The following is a 24,955-nucleotide window of genomic DNA, read 5'->3' on the forward strand; positions in this document are numbered from 1 at the left end:
AAATCATATTTTTTGTTTACATGATATATAAATTCAAATAAAATAGATATTTAATTTTAATCAATATTTTAAATTAATTAATTAATTTTAATTAAGTAAAAGTTTTTACTTAATTTTAATTAATTAAATTTTTTTAACTAATTAGTTAATGTTTAATTGATTAATGAATTTATTTTTTTAATTAATTAATCAGGGGTACTTGGTAATAATGAAAATTTAAGAAGGGGTATGTGGATATCTGAAGTTTGAGAAACACTGCCTTAATGCATAGCATTATTCATCTCCGCAAGGAGATGTGCTTTGCATTATGGGAGATACTGAGACAAGGAATGATGAGAGCATGGTCCACTTTTACCACGAGTTGCCTCAGTTCTGAAGATACTTCAGGTGCAAACTTTGTTTAAACTAAATTTATTATATGCCGTACCATTGAGCTATACCCCCCCATACAGACATTTAAAAATATTATTACGTGACACCTCCAGGGAGTCCAAAGACTCATTGAGGAAGGGCACCTGCTCTACAACTCTGTCTCCACTACTCAATCCACCAACCACAACAAACCCCAACTACTATTATCATCTACACCAATGCCATATGCCACCCATGACCACCACTGGTATTTTCACAGACAATCACAAACATTCATGTCCATGGTGGATTCAGACCTGCAGCATTTTGGTTGGATAGTGGATATGCTAACCACTTGGCCAATCCGGCCAGCAAGTAAATCAAAAGAAAACCAAAATCATGAAGAAAAGCTCAAACAAAATAACACTCCAACTAATGGAAGAACCACAAGAAGTAGACACTTTTGTTTATTTAGGATCAGTGGTGAGCACTTCAACACAGATGTAAAGACTCCTATATATTGCTCTGAAACCTGAAGATTAACCACAAAGAAATTTTTTTTTATTTCTATTAAGTAAAAATTTTATTTCTAGTAAATTTGTAGTTTATTTTAAATAAACTGCAAATTTACATAAATAGATGTCTTAGAAAGATATTGGAAATATACTGATCAAACAGAATTTCAAAGAAGATATTATAGGACAAAACAAATCAATTTGACATCAAAACCGAAATAATAAAAAGAAAATGGAAAATGGCAACACATACTCAGAAATCCAGCACAGGCAGGCATGGAATGGAACCCCATGAGAAGCAGAAGAAAGGGATGCCCCAAGGTGACCTGGTGGAGAGAAATTTAAGCAGAGATGAAACAACTGGGAAAATCCTGAAATGAGATCAACAAAGAAGCAATGACCAGAGTCTGATGGAGAACAATGATTGAGGCCCTATACTCTGCAGGGAGTGAAGAGGATAACTAAGTAAGATCTTATAGAAGATGCTAAGCATCTTATTAGGTGGCAGTTTTCAGGCTTGTCCTCACTCTTGCCAGGTTTTAGTAAGGCTATTATCCTAGAAATTTTTAAGGCATTTGGTAGTTTGTTTCTAGCAAGGATATTTGAATAGAATCAGCAAAGTCACTCTCTAGCTACTTGCCCTGTAGGCTTAGCAAACTCCAGAAACATGCCATTTGAACTATTCGGGTTTCCCATCTGTGTCCCAACAGGGATTATATTCTTTTTGGTATCCTCTTGGGGTACAATGTCAGGCTGGAGAACCACTCCCACAAATCTTTCATAGCTGTTTGGCTCAGGCTTAATGAACTGTACAATGTCATCAAGTTTCTTCATAAAGATGCTCCAATTTTCCTTGTATAGATTCCATCTTGGGAGAGGCAGTGATTAAATTAGTGGGCCTATCTAGTGGATGACTGGGAGGTGTTGTGTTTTGACAAAGCTAGGGAGTACTCCTCAGCTTATAGGGACTTGCATTAGTTCACTGTCAGTAGTCACAAAATATAAATCGGGCTTGGTGTCAGTATTCCACTGTTCAGAGTGAAAAGTGCTGACTAGTTGTTTGGCATCAGAGACAAGTTGCAGATTATTAATATCTGCCCAACGTACCGAGGCTTTTCCATTTTCAGTTTATTCTAGTTCCTTTGAGAGAAGTGATATCCCTGTGATAGTGCTTCTTCCATATGTGGCACTTCATTACATTTTGTGGGATGCCAATCATTGTAAATCCATGTATATTTCTTCCACACATCTTTAATATGCATTTCTTGTATGACGACTATACCAATGCTGTCTTTCAGAAGCAGTTTTTCCAAAACTTGGCACTTGCCACGTGGACGTACTGTGATTCCAATAATAACACCAGTAAAATGTTCACTGACCATAGGATTCATGGAGTGTGTGTATATATATATTGTCATCATCATCAGCCATTGTTGATCACTGCTGGATGAAGATCTTATCAAGATTACTCCAAAAAAATCTATCCATGGTTCTCCTTTCTCAAATCTGATGATATCATCAATCCATTGTGATTTCGGTCGCATTGTGGTCGTTTTTCTTCTCGTGGAATCTAATCCAGTACTTCTTTTGTCGGTTGTTGATCTTGTCTTCAAGCAATATGCCCAGTGCCACTACAGATGTTTCATTCTTCCTATGATATTATTATTATTATTATTATTACCCCAAGACCTCATGGAGTCAAGGACTCATCTGGGCGGTCCTTTTATCACACACACAGCTCATCATACCTTGTCTAAAACACACTCAAACTACTTGCAGACACCACACTCTCAGGCAAGGCATTCCAATCATTCACAACTCTGCATTAAAAAAACCTACCTCTCATACCCCCACTCACCTTCCCCTTTATACAGTTTCCAGGGATGACCTCTGGTTCTCCCCCTATCTCCCACTATTTTATGTAGAACTTCTCCAGCATTGATGTTATAACAACCCCTTAACCAACTTATAGGTTTCTATCATATCTCCCCTCTTCCTCCTGTCCACCAGACTCTGCAAATTGCACCTTCTAGATCTTTCCTCATACTCGACATTCCAGAGGTCAGAAACTACCTTAGTCAGTCGCCTTTGGACCGTTTCCAACATCTCTTCATCTTCTGAAAACCAGGTGACCAAATCTGGGCACAATAGTCCATGTGTGGACTAATCAAAGCCTTAGATTCTTGTTCCATTCTTGTTCCAAGAATGGAACAAGAATCTCCCTGCTTCTACAAGTCGGTGTCCTCTGCATCATTCCCAGAAGCCTTTGTGTTGTCGTCACAATTTTGGCTATGTGTCCCCTAAATTTCAGATCCTTATCCACTATCACCTCCAGATCTCTTATTTCCTCCACCTCAAACAATATAGCCTCATCAAGCATAAATTCTGCATCCAATCTTTGTTTTCCAAATTTTAAAACATTTTTTAAAATTTTGCAACAAGTCAAGTCTTCTTGAAAGGCCACAACACCTTCACTACACTTCATGGTTCATCCCAACTTTGCATCATCTGCAAACCAAATATCTCCATCCAAATATTCACCAATATCATTACTATACAAGTTAAACAGTAATGGTCCTAAAACAGACCCCTGAGGCACTCCACTAGTGACTTTTCTTTTCCAGGATGTCGTTCCCCCTAAACAACTTGCTGATACCTATCAGATAGGCAGTCTCCAATCCAATGCACCAATCTAATATCCAACCCCGTCTGCTCTAGTTTGACTGTCAACTTATCATGAGGTACTCTATCAAAAGCCTTTGCAAAATCCAAGTATATTACTGTGTATCCTTTTCCTCTGTCCAAGGAAGCAGTCACTTTATTGTAATAAGTAAGTAGATTACTAAAACATGAACTCCCTTTAGCAAATCCATGCTGTCCATCAAAGATAATCCCATTGTTATCAATCCACTCTGGATCCTAGTTCTCACAAGCTTCTCGAACAACTTAATCACAACACCTGACACAAAGATAGACCTATAGCTTGAGGCTTGAGTTCGATCACCTCCTTTATGAAGTGGCATAATCTTGCCCTCCTTCCACTCCTTAGGAACATGACTGTGTGCAAGACTCATATTAAAAAATATATCAAGGCAGGTGTCAACTCCCTGGCACATTCTTTCAGAATGTGTGGTTATATATTATCAAGTCCCACAGCCTTATTAACATCTAGTTTAATCAACTCCCCATACACCACTTGCTCACCTATAGTCAGTCTCTCCTCCCCATCATCAACTTCTCTCAATCCCTCCATGTAGTCGCATTCACAAGATTGAAAGAACTTTATGAACTGCTCATTAAGTATCTCCGCCACACATTCCACACCTGTCTTTATACCATTTTCTTCAATTCAATGTCATCCTTCGATAATCATTCTTGCTTTTGCTGGCTACATATCAAAAGAACTACCTAGGATTCTTATTGGCATCATTTGCTAACTGCTGTTCATACCTCTCTTTAGCTACCCTCACCAACCAAGTCACCATGCTTGCCTGGTCTTTGTAGACCTCATGGAATTGGTTATTTCCACTTCTGTTGTGTTGCCTCCACAATGCCCCTTTTCACTGATTCACATGCTTAATCTCTTTATTTATCCATCTCATACCTAACTTATTTAACCATCTCACCCTTGGAATACATTTAGACATGGCATCTACTAGATAGTTTTTGTAAATCCCCCAAGCTACATTGATCTCTTTTCCAGCTAACTCCTCATTCCATGCTACACCCGCATCTGTCTCCTCAGCTCTTCATAATCATCCCCTTGTAGTTCCACATATACCCTTTTCTCACAGAGGTCCTCACATTGCTGGCAACCACCCAGATAATCACCTCATGGTCACTCTCACCAATTGGTGGATGATTTCACACTTCATTTATAATTACATCTGCTGATGAGATGACCAAATCCAAGATCCTCAATTCTCGCGTGCCCTCTGTTACATATTGTGTGAAGTAGTTATCCCTCAAAAACTCAAGAAACTCATTTTCTTTACTTCCAGTTGCTATCTCATCATTCCAGTCTATATTGCCATAATTAAAATCACCCATTATGATCACCCTTTTCTTATTTGCTTGGCTAATTTGATTATACATTTCGTTATCACCACCATCCACATTACCTGGTCTATTACCACATTCAACCAAGTATTTGATTCCATTCACCTCTATCTCACACCAAACTGCCTCAAAACCATGGCACTATTTCCCTCTTGCATCTCTACTTTGTATGGACATAACTCTTTCTCTATCATCAATAGCACTCTCCCTCCCTTTTTACCCCTTCTCTTCTCACGAAACACGTCATACCCTTCCATCTCTATTCCTGTCAGGATGTCGTCCTCTTCTAACCATGTCTCACTTATTCTGCCAATCTTTGGGTGAACAGAGGCAATTAGTGCAACCATTTCATCTGCCTTGTTTCTTATACTTCTAGCATTTTAATGCAAACACAACAGCTCATTTCTGTATCCACAGCTACTTCCACCGATACCACTTACTCGATGTGATCTCTCCATGCTCAACTGGGGCCATTTCTTTTCTGCCCATTCATTCTAGAACCCTCCCTAATTCCAACTGTTTCCTCTTGATCCCAGGTCATCCCATTCCTTTCCTGGCTAGACATGCTCTCACCTCCTCTTGCAGCATCCACCCTTCTCACGTTGTGTACTCCTGTCCACCGTGAGCCTCCCCGTTTCCTGCTCCTTTTGCATACCCTTTCTCGCATTTTCTATACTCATACCATTCACTTCCCCTTTCATAACCACCTCTTCAATCTCTCCTGTCTTATTCTCCTGCTCTTCCACATCACTTCCCGCTTGATCTGATTCATTCTCTCTACTCACTTCTCTACCCTCCAGCAGTAGTCTCTCCAAGCCACTCACACCATAACCACACAAATGCAGTCCATTGCTCCCATACAGCTCACTTCATCCTTAAAACTCATTCCACACAGTAACAAACTTTAACATTTCTGGTTGGGCAAAGCTATTGAAAATAACTTGGGTCTTCTTAGGTTTATCTTTAGGCCAGCTGTTTCGCTAGCAATTTGGAGTTCCTGGATATGAGTCTGTAATTCATGTGCAGTTGAAGTAAAGATAACTGTCATCTGCAAAGTGCAAATGTCTTAAATATCTTTCATTTATCTTCAAACACCTTTCCCTTCCCAAACAATAAGTTCGAATATTTCTTCTAGGTATGTTGTGAATAATTTTGGAGATATTGTGTCTCCCTTCTTATACCTCGCTGTATTTTCACAGTAGAGATGTTTCCATTGAAATGAATTGCTGCTGTTGGAATGGTGTAACTGATTTGATGGTCCTGACACACACACACACACACATATATATATAATTATACTTGACTTAGTTTTGATTGCTTTGGTATAATCTAACAAATCAAACAGATCTATGTTTAGTGGCTCACAGTTAACTTGCAGTGATTATGAATGAGATCACAATAAATTGTTATTTCAAAGGTTGTTTATTTTTTATGATTAACCAAAAACTTTTCCATACTTTTACTTGCTTGATTCTCTAACTGTATTTAGACTTCATTTGAGACTGCGATTAGAGACTGTGAAGAGAAAAAGTTTTTTTTTTATTTGTTGGAAGTTTTTTCCCACTTGGTTAGACTAATTATTACTATTATTATTATTACCCCAAGACCTCATGGAGTCAAAGTATCACCTGGAAGGTCCTTTTATCACACACACACACACACACACACAGTTCATCATACCGTGCCTTGAATACATTCAAACTCCTTGCAAACACCACACTCTCAGGCAAGGCATTCTAATCATTCACAACTCTACACGAAAAAAACCTGCCCCTCACTCCCCTTACTCAAACCCTCTTTATACACTTTCCAGGGATGACCTCTGGTCCCCCCCCCCCCGATCTCCCACTATTTCCTGTAGAACTCCAGCATTGATCCTATAACAACCCCTTACCAACTTGTAGGTCTCTATCATATCTCTCTTCTTCCTCCTGTCCACCAGGCTCTGCAAATTACATCTTCTCAATCTTTCCTCGACATTCCTGAGGTCAGAAACTACCTTAGTCAATCGCCTTTGTACCCTTTCCAACATCTCTTCATCCTTCTGAAAACCAGGTGACCAAATCTGGGCACAATAGTCCATGTGTGGTCTAATCAAAGCCTTATACAATGGAACAAGAATCTCCTTACTTCTACACTGACGTGTAGAAGTAGGCAGATTCTTGTTCCATTGTATAAGGCTTTATTTAGACCACACATGGACTATTGTGCCCGGATCTATCTACTGCAGATATATCTCTCTACCGCAGAATATTACAACAAAACTATCACCATCCCATACATTAAAAGCACATCTGAAAAGATATCTAATGTGCTTAACAAACACCAACTGCGCACTGTATTTAAACCTTATGTGAAATTTGCAACTGTCATCCGTTTACCTAAGGACAGATTCACTCCTTTATCACATCCAGGAGTCTATGAAGTGCCCTGTTCTTGTCATTGAGCCTACTACAAGACAGAAAGAACTGTGGCCATCCGCCTCAGTGAACACAAAAAATATATCCGCCACTTTCGCTATGGCAAGTCGGGTCTGGCAGACCATGCTTTGGATATCCCAGCACACCGGATCAATTGGAATAAAAACAAAAGTACCGCACAGAAGCTTCTACAAGTCAGAGAGGTTGTTCCTGGAATCAACAGAAGCCGTAAAACATACTCCAACCATTAACAGGTATGGCTGTATAAATCTACCAAATATTTGGGAGACAGTCATCCTAAGATCAAATTAATATTTATTTATTTTAATTTTATTTATTTTAATTTTATTTTTTTCATAACTTTGGACTACTATTTTTCAAAACTTTCAAGGACTACTATTTGGACTACTATATTTTTTTCAAAACTTTGGACTACTGTTTTTTATTTTATTATTATTTGTAACTTAGATGTCGCTGTATTAGGACTTTAGTCTTGTGTTGCATGCTGCAATTACTTATGCTAGCCCCACTGTTACACCGAACTGTGGTTGTCTCGCATTTGTAACAAAAGTTGTTTGTGTGCTCTGAAGATGCTGGATATAATACCAGCTAAATATTTATTAGCTTTTAAGTTGATAAATAGTTATTTTTCTTATCAATCTGTGTTTGCATCAATACTGTTTAAATCCAATTCAACAAGTAGCTGAAATGTTTTACTTGTTCCACAGGTTCTCCATTCACAATGCAGTTGACATTCAATGATTCTGCCTATTTTCATTGTCTTTGTCTTTTTATTGCTGACCTTCATACCATATCTATTACAATAGTTATTCAATTTAGTCAGGAAATCTTGCAGACTTGTAGCAGATTTATTTAAAATATAACATCATCCGCATGAAGCAAAGAGCTGACATCTTCATAATATGATCCATATAAATAACGAATAACGGAGGGAATAATGTACATCATTGTCTGACACCAGATTTAACATTAAACCATCTTTCTGTACTTCCTTCGATTCTAACTGCTGACTTACAACTCAAATAAAGACTAAGTATTGCTTCATATAATGCCCCATTGATACCATACAACTATAGTGTGTTGAATAGCTTCTCTCTTGGCACCTTGTCATATGCCTTTTCCAGATCAACAAAACTTAAATACAGATTTTTGTTATATTCCCATGATTTCTCAACTATTTGTCGTAAAGTGAAGATCTGATCCTGACAGCCTCTATTTGATCTGATCCAGCTTGTTCTTCACCAAGCTTTTCTCCCACAATTCTTCTCAACCATTTAGCAAGTATACTTGCATAAATCTTACCAGAACACTGAGTAGGTAAATACCTCTGTAATTCTCACATTCAATTTTATTTCCATTTTTATATATGGGTACTATGAGAACTTTACTCCAATCATTTGGAATTCGTCCCTCTGTCCAGGCCTTCTGAACTATGCAGTGCAGCAACTGTAAGACATTTATACTATCATACTTCAGCATTGCTGGTCGAATATCACCTACTCCTGCTGCCTTTCCACATTTCAAGCCTTTGATAGCTTTGCAACTTACATTCTCTCAATCTGTCCTCGTACTCCACATTCCAAAGCCCACTGACTATCTTTGTGAATCTTCTCTGTACCCTTTCCAACATATCCTCATCACCATGAAAACCTGGCGACCATATCTGTGCACGATAATCCATATGAGGCTTGATGAAGTCCTTATACAATTTCTGCATCATTGCCATTTTTTGATCACAACTGGTGCAATGTAGCCTCTGAATTTCAGATCCTTATCCACCATAACTCCTAGATCTCTCATCTCCTCTACTTCTGTTAAAGTTTCCCCACCAAGTGTATACTTTATATCCAATCGTTGCTTACCAAATCTCTAAACCTTACACTTGGTAACATTGAACTGACCGTTCCACTTACCTGCCCATTCACGCAATCTGTTCAATTTTAACTTATGTTTAAAATTATAACCAATTTTAACTTATGGATCTGAGAGCTGGGTTAGAAATAAAACGCTTTACCAATGACTAGAGACCACAGATATGTGGTCCTGAGAAAGATTAGGGGTGCAAACAGATAGCATCAATGGCAATATTATATTAAAAACAAGGATATTAGGAAATAACTTGACATTGTTAGCATCCAGAAATGTGTTAACAGAACTAATCTCAGGTGATAAGGTAACTTAAACAGAATGGGAGAGGAAAGATTCTCTGCTAGATTGGCAGGACCTGAAGGAAGAGCAAGATATAGGTAGATTGGTATAGTAATAAGTGCCTTAGAAGACAGAAATATAAGATTTGATGATGTTGGAGTCTTGACAGATAACAGATTGATTTGGAGGAAAATTGTTCACAGGAAGTTAGTAATTATGTCAGTTCTTCATGTAGTAGTATCCTAATATCCTTTACAGTCCTTGAGGGTACGCATCAGGAATTTGATGATGGTTACAATTAATAGAGAGAGAGTACGATGTAGTTCAGTCTTGCTAGTTAAGTCGTGCACATTAGTGAGTGAAGATAGAATAAGTTGTCTTGTATTGGAGGAAGTTTGTTCCAGGAGGTGGATATTGCAAGGGATCTGGAGGCATTGGTTGGTGAGGGAGCTTAAATTCAGAGAACACAATTCAAAATTGTAAATATTATCTAGAAAAACTTCTGACATAACAAAAGACTTTTATCTGTATGGAAAAGGGATAGTGCCATTAAATAAGACACTGATTAGGCCACACATTTGTTACCATCTAGAGAGCATTATATGATAAGGAAACATTAGAGAGAGCATAGATACAATCAGCTAAGAACTTTGAAATATTATTTCAAGGACAAACGTAGCGAGTAATGGAGAGAAAAGAAAAGGTGAGATGATTGAGACACCTAAGTAGTGAGAAAAGCCTATGAAATTGTTATTTTTAATTTGAATTATAGCTGAAGCAGCTAATGCTATGAGATTAGTGTATTATGTCTGTAAATTGTGTATGTTTCTTCTAGCAGGGAAAAATCCTTCCACCTCCATGTGAGACCAGCTAACTCACATTTGAAAAGCCCTTATAAAAGTCTTTGCATCTTAGAAAGATAATTATCACAAATGAAATGCAAAGAACATGTGTTGAGGCTTAAGTGCTGTGAAGAATTCATATTAGAGGTTTAATGGAATATTAACAGCACTGAGAAAGGATTAAAATTAGTTTTAATCCTTTCTCTGTGTGTTAATATTCCATTAAACCTCTGACAGGAATGCAAAGAACATTGCATTTCATTTGTGATGCAAAGATTTGAACCCAGGTCTTTTCAATCCAAGGGCATTGTTGATACCATCTCTACTAGGCAACATCTCTCTGACAGGCTCCTGCCTGTTCAAGAGATGTTGCCTAGAGTAACAGGTATTAGAAGAGTGAGTTGTTGTTTCCCTTGGAAACTGTACAAGTGGCATGTAAATGTGGAAATGCCAAGTAATTTTTGCATCAAAGGTGATGAATGAATAGAATGTGTTGATGGAGCAGATAGTGCTTCAATGCTGAATATCTTCAGGATGAGTTATGATATAGCTCATCTTGAAGATATACATTATTATGGTGTGTATAGAAAGTTTATTTTCCCTGCAATGAGTCCTCTGACTATATGGAGAACCGTAAATAATACTATTATTTATATAAGTAAAGTGGATATTAGATCCTGCATTATTTCAAAGACGAATATAGAAACTATGAAAGTTTCATAAAAATAAGTTGACAAGAGAGCTTACCGGAATATGCTCACCAGCATTCATGAGTTGCCTTAGTGTGGACTACTTAGAAAACATAAATGCTATCTAAACTTCTATATATTTACTTTCTTTTAGTCCATTTTGATAAAGTTTCGGAGGTCTCTGAGAACCAACTAGTTTTAAACAGCTGTCAGTCCAGTGAAACCTTATCAAAATGGACTAATAGAAAGAGAATATATAGATGCGTGGGCAGCGTTTATGTTTTCTAAGTTGTCCGTGCTAAGGCAACTCGTGAATGCCAGTGTATTCTTGTAAGCTTTCTGGTAAACCTATTTTTATAAAACTTTCATAGTTTCTACATTCGTCTTTGAAATAATGCTGGATCTAATATCCATTTTACTTATATGAATTTTCATCACTGAACTGAAGCCTTTTGGCTCTTTATTTTAGTAAATACTATTATTTCTTTAATATTGTAGCACTGCAGTGTCCAGCAGGGATGGTTTATGACGACTGTGGTACTTCTTGTCCAAAGACATGCAAGAATACCATATATGGTTGTGAGAATGATCACTGTGTGGATGGCTGTCATTGTCCTAAGGGCACTGTTTTTCATTCTGGCCACTGCATAGAACTACAGCACTGTCCTTGTGTACATAATAATCAAGAATATGGGCCTGGAGAAAAAGTTGATCAAGACTGTAATTCCTGGTAAGTAGCATTAAATTAGTGATAACTGCAACACAAAAAAGCATTCTTCTTTTTGTTATTAATGTTATTAATTTATTATCATCTTTCTTAATAACTCATAAATCGATATTAAAAATTACATACAAGCATCCAATGGAATGTAGTGATCAAGACTGCATCAGTAGGAAACCATGTCTGTGGAAAACCACATCCAGGAAGATACTGGTGTGAATGCAGAATGTTACTGGTTTGATGGGTGAAGCATATATGCTTTTTATATTCCCCTTTTGTTTGAGGGGAGAATTCTTTGAGGCTTTAAGCTCGCTCTGGAAGGGCAGTCTGATTAGCTGTGTTCAGCTAAGCATAGAATTGACTTGGGTCTTTTGTATTTGTAGAATTCTGCTTCATTGTAGTCCGAAGCTTTCTTGATTAGCAGGTTTGGATGATTGCTTGTCTTGGTGAAGAACTTTTCTGCTAGATCATGAAGGAGGGATGTGATGTAGGGAATGTTGACTTCTCTGTGAATCTGGGAGTTTCTAATGAACCATAGGGCATCCAGAATCATTCTCAGGCATTTATTCGGTATCCTCTGCAGTTTTTGAATGTTTGTATCTGAGGTATGGTTCCATGCAGGGAGATGTGTAAGTGATGACTGGGTGCATTACCATCCTGTATATGAGTAATTTGTTCTGAGTATCCAGTTTGCTTCTTTTGTTGATCATGGGGTAAAGTTGCACAATTACTTTGGATGTCTTCGAGCTTATGCGTTTTATGGGACTGGTGAATTGGGGTTTTTTGTCAAGCATCATGCCGAGATATTTGAGTTGAGTCTGCCATGGAATCTTGACTCCTAGCAGATGTATGTCCTCCTTGGTCTGGACCTTCTTTTTTGGACAACAGTATGGCTGAACTCTTCTGGGAGTTTGCTTGGATCCTCCAGTCCATCAGCCACTTCTCCAGTGTATGAATACTGCTTTGGTGTCTTCTGATAACCAGTTTGGGGCTGAGAGATCTTACTAATAAAGCAGTATCATCTGCATATAATGCTGTGATTGTTGAACTTTGGTTTTGAGGGATATCAGCTATATAGATAGAAAATAGCATGGGGAGCCAGAAGTGAGTTCTGCAGCACACCTGCTAGGATTTTGCGTCTGGTTGATACAGTTTCATTTATTTTGACCTGCATGTATCTGTCTTTGAGGTATGTGTCAATTATTTTTACTAGATTAATTGGTATATTGAATTTGATGAGTTTGTAGAGAAAACCCTGATGCCACACCTTATCAAAAGCCTTCGCAGCATTTATAAAGACCACAGCTATGTGAAGGTTCCAGTTGAAACTTTTGTGATATATTCGACCAGTCAGTGTATTTGTTGTTCAGTGCTATGGCTTTTTCTGAATCCAAACTGTCATCCGGAATAATTACTAATATCCGTTGCTGTCTGAAGCCTTGTAAGAATGACTTTTTTCTGCTACCTTTCCAAGGCTTGATAGAAGACTGATAGGTCTGTAGCTTTCAGGGAGTTGAGAGTTCTTTCCAATCTTTTTGATTGGCCTGATATCCACCGTCTTCCAAGTTATGAGAAAATGCTTGAATCTAATGATGACATTGATTATGTTGACTAGATGCGCAATGGCTTTTCTGGGGAGTAGTTTGATTATTCTGTTTGTGATTCCATCTGGACCTGGAGTCTTGTTGTTGTTCAAATGGGTTATGATACCAGTGTGAAATCAATGCAGAAATCATATACTTTCTATATATATAAGTAGTAAAATGTTCTATCACTACATTATTAAATACTCTAGATCACAAATAATTATTGAAAGTTTTACTTCTGGGATAGACGTATATTATATTTTTATTTTAATCCTTTACCCAAGCATAAGAAAACAAAGTTTCTGTGAAGTATCTTCATGATTAGTCTACTTGTGTATAGATTTTGCATTAGTTGTCTCAGATTGCATGATGCAAACACATTATGGAAATGGTCACAGAGCATTTTCAAACTTAATTGAGGTTTCATCGTTTAAGTAAAGGATAAAATGCTTGGGAAAAAAGGATTAAAACCAGAACCTTAAAATTAAAACCAGGATAATCAGAATTTAAACTAGAATTTCTTGTTAGGTATAACATTGGTGAAACTTTCTACAGCTATCTCTGATATGGAGTATTTAAGAATATGGTGATACACCACTCTTACCCAGAAGAAAAAAATATAGAAAAAAATGACTTTTGCAATTGCTTTAATATTGGTATCTTATTGGGTCTGTCAACCTCAACATTTCGACTTTTATTTGAGGTTTGATGAGACGTCTGTAAAAGTCAAAACAGTCCGGGTAGTGACTATTCCTATAATGTTTTTGCATTATGGGATACTGAGGTAACTGATGTGAAGCTAACAACCCCTATATACAAGTAGACTTGTTGCAAAATACTTCATGCATAAACTTTGTTTGCTTATGCTAAGGTAAAGAATTAACAAGAATATAATTTTTTGGGAAGTATAATATACTGTGTAACCTAGTGCAAAGCTTTCTATAGACCAGTTGTCAACTTTTTTGTAGCCTTACCTGGCCACATTCTTCTCTCAGCAGCAGCTTCATAGTTTCATACTTCTCACTCAGATGCTCAATATTTCCAGTCTCAGCTCCCTCTTACTTATTCAGTATTTGGTCCACTATTGTTTATTTGTACATGAGTATTATAGGAAATGATTTAAGAGGAAGTATTCGGTTATTTAGTGATGATTCAAAGCTAGGAAGAGTAATAGACAATGAAAATGATGTAGAGATCCTGTAGGGACGACTTAAATAGACTGATAGTATGAGAAAAAGGATAGTCGTCAGTTCGATATGGCCAAGTGTAAGGTCATGCACATTGGAAAGTAGAGATCACAATCTGTGCACTACACACTGATGGAACTGTACTCCAGGAAACTGATGAGGCCAGGTTGGGGATGATCATGGACAGGGAGCTGAAGTTTAAAGGGCATTTTGCTGAAATGGCACATCAGAATACTTTGCTGTTGAAAAACACACTGACAAACAGGGAAAAGAAAGTTATCAATCTACTTTATCAGGTTTTAATATGGCCACATCTGGACTACTGCATGCAGATTTGGTTGCCTAGATTCCATGGGAATGAAGAATCTAGAGCAGAGTGTGTGTGTGTGTGTGTGTGTGTGTGTGTGTGCACAAACAAGCAAATCAAAGACCACAATACAAGGTACATACAACAATCAGTTTACTAATAAGGACATGTCTTCTGTTTAGTGGCTGATTTTGCAAATTTTGAGTAATAAAGCAGAGGTATAGGTTATGTTCCCTATTCCATGCTGCAGACTTAAAGTTTCCTTTGTCCTTAACATTAAATATTAAGTTCAGACTGTTTTGCTCAGCCCAGTTTGTTAATGCTTCACCATTTCCATTATTATTATTGTAATTCCACAGGGTGAGATGGCTGTTAAAATCCCTTATGTCGATAGTAGGATGTGGAAATGTGAGGATTACTTTAGGTAGCCATTCTACCATGGGAGGCTTGTAGATGTTAACCACTGTGAGATCTTCAACTCTCACTGTGATAATGTGTATATTCTGATTAATATGTACTGATATTAAGTGAGCATTCTCTATACTGCATATGCAAATTGCACAGCCACGAGCTTAGTGATATATAGCTCCTAGAATATCATTCCCTGCAATTCTTATTCTGGATTTCAATTGTTCTTCATTATCTGTGTGTGTCCTGAATGACAGCTATGTCTATACCATTTTCTTGAAGGATTTTTGAGAGATATTGACTTTTAGCAAAGCTGATTCCTTCAATGTTGAGTTGGCAAATCCAGAAATTAGTACCCAGGATTCTTGTCTTATGGTCCTGAGAAAAGAACCAATTGGTGATTGTATAGCTTGCAATTTCATGTGTCTATATCCAGGAGATCATTAAGATAGTCTGCCTGCCAGCAATTTCTCTAGCTCATTTAGTGTTACCCAGGGTGCATTACGTGTAGGCCAACTAGAGATGCATCCCTTCAGGGAGTTAATGGTGTCCTTGGCAGTTTAACACAAGTCTTGCAAAGGGCAAGTTCCAGAGGAGTGGAAAGTGAAAAGAGGATAAAATTGTTTCACTAAAGGAAGTGATTAGACAGGATGAAAATTATAGGCCAGTATGTGTGTGTCTGAGGTTATGGTGAAGTTGTTGGAGAGATTGGTGAGGGCTGGTGTTCAGGTTAAGGTTGATGATTGCACTATTCTCTCTGTCGGTTGGTTTGTGTTTGTTAAAGGTCAGTCATGTTTTGGCAATCTGCTTATACACGGTGACCAGTTCATTGGACAAGAGAGAAGCCTATACAATGGTATACTTGAATTTTCCAAAGGCCTTTGCTAGATTGCCACATGACAAACTGCTAACTAAATTGGAATGAATTTGGTTTGATAATAATTAGTGATTAGATTTAATTTCTGTGTTAATGATATCAAGACATGCATATGTTTGAAGTTGATGCAAAGTTGGGAAGAACTGAGAGTATATCAGATGTTGTGGTCTTACAGGAGGAGCTGAATAAACTGTGTGTTTTAGTGAGTGGAGCTTAATTGCCAGTTCAATATTCAGATTGTATACTCTTGAAATTTGGTAGGCAAGGATGAAATGAAGAGTATACATTTAATGGAAAAATTTTGAAGCAATGGAGTAGATAAGAGATCTGGGAGTGCTGGTTGACAAAGACTTGAAGATTAGTACATTGCTAAACATATGATGAAATGACAATGGATTATGGCAATAATCAGGTTGACCTTCACAAAGAGGTTATGGTTCTTTTGTACAAGGCTCTGATCAAGTCACATTTGGACTGTTGCGAACAGATCTGGATAGGTGATTTTTATGGGAATAAGGATATGTTACAGAGGTTCAGAGAAGATTCACTAAGATGGTATTGGGTCCCTTGAATGTGGAATATGAAAAATGAGGGAATGCAATTTTCAGAGCCTTGTGAATGGGAGAAGGAGAGGGATATGATTGAAATGTATAAATTAGTGAGGGGTTTTACCAGATTAATGCACAGGAGAATTTTCATAGACTAGAGTGAAACACTGGTAGAACCATGGGCCATCCCTAGAAGCTCTATAAGGAGGTTGTGAGCAGGGGAGTGAGAGAAGGTTCTTTGCATGGAGAGTGATTGGCGAGTGAAATTTGTTGCCTGAAAGCGTGGTGAGTCAGCGTGGTTAGCCGAGTGGTTATGTGCTCCGCAACCATATGCCTGGGAAAGGGGTGTCCTGCATTCGATTCTTGTCACTGACGTGAGGAGCTAAGGATCTTTCTCAGACATAGTTAAGTTAGCCAGTCTTGGGTGTGGACTGCAGGTTTTTCTCCCCAGTTTATCTGGGGTTTTTCCTCCTGCAAAGCAGTCAAACCGATCTTAAGAACACAATGCTTCACAGATAATTACACATGATTGAGCATGGAGGATAACGACCCCACCTCGTAATGAGCTATGAAACCCAAAAAATGTGGTATCTACTCTCCTTGGCCTCCCAAAAAAATGGGAGGCCAAGGCCCTACATGGTGCTGTAGTGCCAAAGAAGAAGACGAAGAAAGCATAGTGAGTGTGGAAAATGTGAATGGATTTAAGGTACAGTTCGATGATCTTTTTTGTGTGATCTTTTTATTAAAATAAAAATATACAATTGGGTTTTAACCTATACTGAGATCTCATCAGTGGCAGCTATATTCTGAGATTAAATCAGTGCAGAAGTCGTGTGTATGTGTTTTATTTATATGTATATGCATAGGAAGAGGAGAAGGAATCAACAGAATTTTTTTTATATGTGATCTGAGCATGAAAAGTTGTGAAGCATGTAGCATATCAGTGCCATGTGTTGGCAAGAGGGTAAGAAGAAAGTAGGAGGACCAGCATCCATATTGGATTTGACCTTGATTTAGATTTCTTCAGCAGGAGCTAGTAAGATACTGAGGTTAAATAAATGCTGAAGTATATACAGGGTCATTATGCAAGTCCTTGTGCAGTTTTATACATCTGTCACATTCTCTCCATGATAAAAATCAATCTGTAAAAAAAACATTATAAATGTAATTTAGTGAAGTTTGGTATGCACAAAGAATAATTCATTTATTTTATTGTAGTTTAGCAAAACATTTATTTATTTATTTTTATTTTTTGGCAGAATTTGGATAAACAAATGGCTTCTATAAAAGAGAAAGTAACGTGTGGACAGACTTATGTGTTCGTCGAACATGTTGTTTATTATTTTAACGGTATAATAGAACACAGAAACTAAGTAAATAATTAATTTATTAACTTGATGCTGATATTTCGCTGGTATTATAACCAGCATCTTCAGAGCACAAAAACACTGTTTGTCACAATACGCGAGACTAAAACAACATGGTGTACTTAAACAAAATTGTAGCAGCAACACAAAGACTAGAGTCCTGATTTTGGCGCCCTCTATCTGAAAAAAAAAAAAAAAAAAAACCGCTATCATATATTACTAGAGTCCTAGAAAAGTGCTAGTTTTTTCTTAATATGACTGTCTCCCAGATCTTCGGCAAGTTAATACAGCCATATTTGTTGAGATTTGGAGTGTGTTTTAGGGCTTCTGTCACCTCTAAGAACAATCTCTCTGATTTATATGGGTTTCTGTGTAGTACTTTTGTGTTTTTCCAGTTGATCCTGTGTGCAGGGGTATCCAGAGCATGGTCTGCTAGGCCCGACTTCTCATAATGATAATTCCGGACGTATCGTTTATGTTCGCTGATGCAGATATTCACAGTTCTTCCTGTTTGACTGTAGTAGGCTTGATTGCATGAGCAGGGTACTTGGTAGACTCCTGGATGTGATAAAGGAGGAATGCTGTCCTTGGGTGAGCGGATGAGGGTGGCTAATTTGCTACATGGTCTGAATGTAGTGCGTAGTTTATGTTTATTGAGAATTCTTGAGATCTTTTCGGATGTGCCTTTAATGTAAGGGATGGTGACTGTTTTGTTGTAGTTCTCTGTGGTGGATGGTGGGAGGGGTTTCTTAGGAGTGTTTAGTATTTTGTTTATTTTTTGTGGATTGTAGCCATTGGCCAAGAAGGTGTGGCGTAAGTGAGTCAGTTCAGCGGTAAGAGCCTTGTCATTTGAACAGATTGCTCTTGCATTGAAGACATTGAAAACATTCTTAGCACATTTAAATAGCTGACATCCAAAAATCCACTTTACTATGGAACTGGAAGCCAACAACTGTCTGCCCTTCCTGGATACACTCATCTCACGTCTCCCAGATGGTTCCTTATCATTTTCAGTTTTCAGAAAACCCACACATACAGGCAGATACTTACACAAACAATCACACCATCATCCTTCTCAACAATATGGCATATTAAAAACGCTAACCCATAGAGCGAGAGCAATCTGTTCAAATGACAAGGCTCTTACCGCTGAACTGACTCACTTACGCCACACCTTCTTGGCCAACGGCTACAATCCACAAAAAATAAACAAAATACTAAACACTCCTAAGAAACCCCTCCCACCATCCACCACAGAGAACTACAACAAAACAGTCACCATCCCTTACATTAAAGGCACATCCGAAAAGATCTCAAAAATTCTCAATAAACATAAACTACGCACTACATTCAGACCATGTAGCAAATTAGTCACCCTCATCCGCTCACCCAAGGACAGCATTCCTCCTTTATCACATCCAGGAGTCTACCAAGTACCCTGCTCATGCAATCAAGCCTACTACGGTCAAACAGGAAGAACTGTGAATATCCGCATCAGCGAACATAAACGATACGTCCGGAATTATCATTATGGGAAGTCGGGCCTAGCAGACCATGCTCTGGATACCCCTGCACACAGGATCAACTGGAAAAACACAAAAGTACTACACAGAAACCCATATAAATCAGGGAGATTGTTCTTAGAGGCGACAGAAGCCCTAAAACACACTCCAAATCTCAACAAATATGGCTGTATTAACTTGCCGAAGATCTGGGAGACAGTCATATTAAGAAAAAACTAGCACTTTTCTAGGACTCTAGTAATATATGATAGCGTTTTTTTTTTTTTTTTTTTCAGATAGAGGGCGCCAAAATCAGGACTCTAGTCTTTGTGTTGCTGCTACAATTTTGTTTAAGTACACCACGTTGTTTTAGTCTCGCGTATTGTGACAAACAGTGTTTTTGTGCTCTGAAGATGCTGGTTATAATACCAGCGAAATATCAGCATCAAGTTAATAAATTAATTATTTACTTAGTTTCTGTGTTCTATTATACCGTTAAAATAATAAACAACAAAGAGAAAGTAAATTGTGTGCCATGGGTAGATTTCTCTGAGGACATGTTAAGACTATCATTTATTCAACAAAATCTCAGTCTTTAGATGATCTGAAGATTATGATAACCAATGTGATTCAGGTTTTATTGAAATCAACAGAAAAATGTATTTGTAGAACTTCAGAATTCTATCTCGGTTTGTATACACAATGGATACATGAGAATTAACAATCCCAGGAATAAATGTATGTAAAACTGTAATAAATTCATTCAATTATCCTTTTACAGATTGATTTTATCATGCATGGAATGGAAGTTATGAAATTTTAAAACTACACAAGAAAACTTTATAATGATTCATTGCTGAGACCTGCTTAAGAGTCAAGTGACTAATGCCTCATCCATTGATTTCAGCCATGAGATCCCATACTAAGCAGACAACAAAAAACTATGTACACAAGCAAACAGAAAATTTTAAGGAAAAAAAAAATCACATGATATGTAAAATTTGCCAGCCTGGTTGGTCGAGTGGTATCTACTCTCCTGCCAAAATGCTGCGAATTCGAATCCCGCTGTGGGCATAGATGTTTGTGATTGTCTGTGAAAATACTAGTGTGGTGGTGGTGGTGGTGGACGGTAGACGGTGTTGGTGTAGATGATGGTGGCTGTGGTTTGTTGTAGTTGGTGGAATGAGTGGTAGAGGCGGAGAGTTGGAGAGTAGGTGTCCTCCCTTGATGAGTGTTTGGACTCCTTGGAGCTGTCACATAATAATAATAATAATAATAATAAAATAAAACACAACTAAAAAGAAAACAACAGCATTAAAAGAAAACATAAAGAATAATAAATACAATATAAATTATATAATACAAGAAAGCAGACAACAAAATACTATGCACACAAGCAAACAGAAAATTTTAAGGGAAAAAAAAAATCACATGATATATAAAATTTGCCAGCCTGGTTGGCCGAGTGATACCTACTCTCCTGCCAAAAGGCTGCGAATTCGAATACCGCTGTGGGCATAGATGTTTGTGATTGTCTGTGAAAATTCTAGTGTGGTGGTAGTGGACAGTAGATGGTTTTGGTGTAGATGATGGTAGCTGTGGTTCGTTGTAGTTGGTGCAATGAGTGGTGGAGGTGGAGAGTTGTAGAGTAGGTGCCCTCCTTTGATGAGTGTCTGGACTCCTTGGAGCTGTCACATAATAATAATAATAATAATAATAATAATAATAATAATAAAATAAAACACAACTAAATAGAAAACAACAGCATTAAAAGAAAACATCCAAGAATAATAAATACAATATAAGTTATATAATACAAGAAAGTAGACAACAAAATACTATGCACACAAGCAAACAGAAAATTTTATGGAAAAAAATGAAAAAAAATCACACAGTGCATAACATAAAACACAACTAAAGAGAAAACAACAGTATTAAGAAAAAAGGTCCAAAAATAATAAATACAATATAAGTTATATAATACAAAAAAGCGAGCATACATATAAATGTGCTGGTTTATACTCATTAAAATGGGTGTAAATTGCAGACCAGTTTTGACCTTTATTGAGGTCTTATCAGTGTGAGACAGAACTGGAAGAGATACCAAGGTTGAAGTAATGCACAAGTCATATATATCCCATATGCAGGTAGTGAAAAGGTGTAATTCCTTATTGTTAAAATATTCTGGAACAGAGCAAGTTGAGACCTTAAGTCTCATTCTTTCTACATACCACTCAAAAGGATTAGTGTTTTGCATTATGAAATATTAAAGCAATCAATGGGAAGTCATTATTATTACCTATTATTATTACCTGATGCCTCTAGGGAGTCCAATGACTCATCGAAGGAGGGCACCTACTCTACAGCTCTCTGTCTCCACCCAGGGGACAACTACCAATTCCATCTACTGCCTACCCCCACTTTTTAGCATTTCCATAACATCCATGCCCACAGCGAGAATCGAACCCACAGCCTTTTGGCTGGAGAGTGGATACACTAACCACTCGGCCAACCAGGCAGGAATTACATTTTATATAACCTAGTCTTGAAGAAACTTCATGTTCATGTTTTATTTGCTTACACTTGGATTAAGGATTAAACAAACAAGAATATAATTTTTTGGTGTTTTTACCAATAGGCTCTGGACTTGAATTCCAATGTGAGACTACCCTGATTATCTGAAACCTGATATGTTAAGAAAAGTTTAATGTTTGGACATGTGCAAAATATTAGGTATTGCCAGCTGTTTATCCTTGATTTTTTTGCAGTTCAATTCATAACACAAAGAAAATAAATGAGATATTTATTGCATTATTTAGCTGCTAATGTATTTATCCTAACGTTCAAGCTTCATTTGGATTAAGGATTAAACAAGAATATAATTTCTTAGCATTATTAATTTAATTTATTGCCAGGCAAAAAACTTTCTACAACTTGCTCTAATCCAGAGTATTTTAATAATAAAGTTGTACATTTTCACTTTTTTGTGTATTTATTATATATAAATTCTGCCTTATTTCAACACTGGTGCCTCTTCTGGGTCTGGTATCCACAGATGAGACATAGATAAAACTTTAAACTAGTCTGGGTAGTGGACCTTCTCATAATGCATAGTATTATACACACCAAAAAGGATGTAAGTTTTGCATTATGTGATACTAAGGCAATTAATGTAAACTCATTAGCTTCTATATACAAGTAGCCTAGGCATGAAGAAACTTCATATGCAAACTTTGTTTGTATAAACTTGGATTAAAGATTAAATAAGAATATAACTCTTGCAATTTTTAATTTAATAACCAAGTGAAAACACTTTCTACAAGTGGAATGCAAACCTTGCTTTACTTATTGTAAGGCTTTTTTTATTTTAATTTGACTAAGATAATGAAATTATTTTTTATTATTCTTTAAGTGAATGTCAAGCAGGCACTTGGAAATGCACAAAACAGAAGTGTGAAGCACGCTGTATATCTGTTGGAGATCCACATTATACCACATTTGATGGAGTAAACTATGAATTTCTGGGAACCTGTTCTTACTACTTGGTATACCATGATACATTTACTATTATTCAAGAGAATGCAGAGTGTGGCTACCCTGGAATTAAAAACAGTAAAGTGTTTGAAGATGAGTTATCATGTACAAAATCAATAATAATAACTCTTATGGGAAATAACCCTTATGTTCTGAAACTTAAACGTGACTTACAGGTAAGAAATCATACATAAATCTAAAATTTTTAATTTTTAACATAAATCAAACCATAGCAGACCAATATTTATTCATTTATTTATTGATTGATTGAACAGGCACTTCCATGGAGTCCGAAGACTCATCGCAGAAGACCCAAATTATCCACACAATATATCATACCTCTCCTTGAACACATTAACAGACAAAGCACTAACAACCGATCTGTCAACCCATTCTATTTTGATAATATTGTCAACAGTCAAGCTGGTTGAAGGCATGTCAGTCACTGAAGTTATGAATTTTGAAATGAAGCTTAGTTAGCCAGTCTCATACAGAGTTTGCACAAATTTTATATCTGAAAACTTGGGTTTCATAAAAGCAGAAGCAAACTGGTTGAAGAACACAAACATTTAACATACTGTCCTCTCCAGTCTTATAATCTCAGTTGTCTCAGCAATAATTATGAATGACAACTAAGTTAAGCAAACCACCAGAGTTTAGTTGGTACTTGGTAGGGTGACTGCCTGGAAATACTGAGCACTGCTAACAAGCAATTCCTTTTTGATATGATGCAGCAGAAGAATGTGAGATCCAAAGTTGAGTACTGCCGATGTGTGATAGCAGGAAGCCAAAGGAAGGATCATCATCATCATCATCAAATTCTTGACATGTACCCTCAAGGGGTGTACTGGATATTATAGTACTACATGAAAAACTTACGCATTATTAACTTCCTATCTACAACTTTCCTCCAAATTAATCTGTTACCTGTCGAGATTCCAACATTATCAGATCTTACATTTCTATCTTCTAAAGCACTTTTTACTATATCTTACTTTATTTTATCTTACTGTATTTTACTATATCAAACTTCCTGGCAGAGAACATTTGTTATGCTAATCTTTCCTCTCCAATTCTTTTTAAGTGATCATACCACCTGAGATTAGCTCTGTTAACACATTCCTCGATGCTAACAATGTCGAGTTCTTTCCTAATATCTTCATTTTTAATATGATATTGCCATTGATACCATTTGTTCATGCCCTAATCTTTCTCAGGACTCTCATATCTGTAATTTCTAGTCTTTGGTCAAGCATTTTATTTCTAATATAGCTCTCAGATCCATATGTTAAAATTGATTCCAATACTGTCTTGTATACAGCTAATTTAGCATTTAGACTAATTCCTCTCTTATTCCATATAAATTTATTCAAGGGGTGTACTGGATATTATAGTACTACATGAAAAACTTACACATTATTAACTTCCTATCTACAACTTTCCTCCAAATCAATCTGTTACCTGTCAAGATTCCAACATTATCAGATATTACATTTCTATCTTCTAAAGCATTTTTTTACTATATTTACTATATTTTTACTTTGTTGATTCTGTTGTTTATTTCCATATTTAATTTATTATCATCTTCATTAAAAATTGTGCTTAAGTAGCTGAAATGTTTTACTTGTTCTATAGGTTCTTCATTCACAATGCAGTTGATATTTTCAAAGATTCTGCCTATTTTCATTGTCTTTGTTTTGTTACTGCTGACCTTCGAACCTTATCTATTACAACAGTAATTCAATTTAGTCAGGGAATCTTGCAGACTTGTAGCAGCTTTATTTAGAAGTATAACATCATCTGTGTTTGTCTCGGGAATGAGATGAGAAGTATGAAAGATGAGATTAAGCGAATTAGAGTAGGAGTGAGAGAC

The 24,955-nt window shown here is 36.9% G+C and overlaps 1 protein-coding gene across 4 annotated transcripts in view; it reads left to right on the forward strand.

The window, feature by feature from the left end:
- Positions 1-24,955, forward strand: part of LOC150094462 (hemocytin-like) — a 2,636,009-nt gene that overhangs the window by 335,686 nt on the left and 2,275,368 nt on the right. For all 4 annotated transcript variants that reach the window (XM_090412206.1, XM_090412207.1, XM_090412208.1 and 1 more), the window contains exons 12-13: positions 11,544-11,775; positions 22,961-23,258. In XM_090412206.1, the coding sequence (XP_090268332.1) occupies positions 11,544-11,775; positions 22,961-23,258 (530 nt within the window). The remainder of the gene's footprint in view (positions 1-11,543; positions 11,776-22,960; positions 23,259-24,955) is intronic.

Source organism: Typopeltis vanoorti, chromosome 22 (assembly GCF_054136105.1).
Source record: "Typopeltis vanoorti isolate ZY-2024b chromosome 22, IOZ_Tvanoo_1.0, whole genome shotgun sequence".
Taxonomy (NCBI): domain Eukaryota; kingdom Metazoa; phylum Arthropoda; class Arachnida; order Uropygi; family Thelyphonidae; genus Typopeltis; species Typopeltis vanoorti.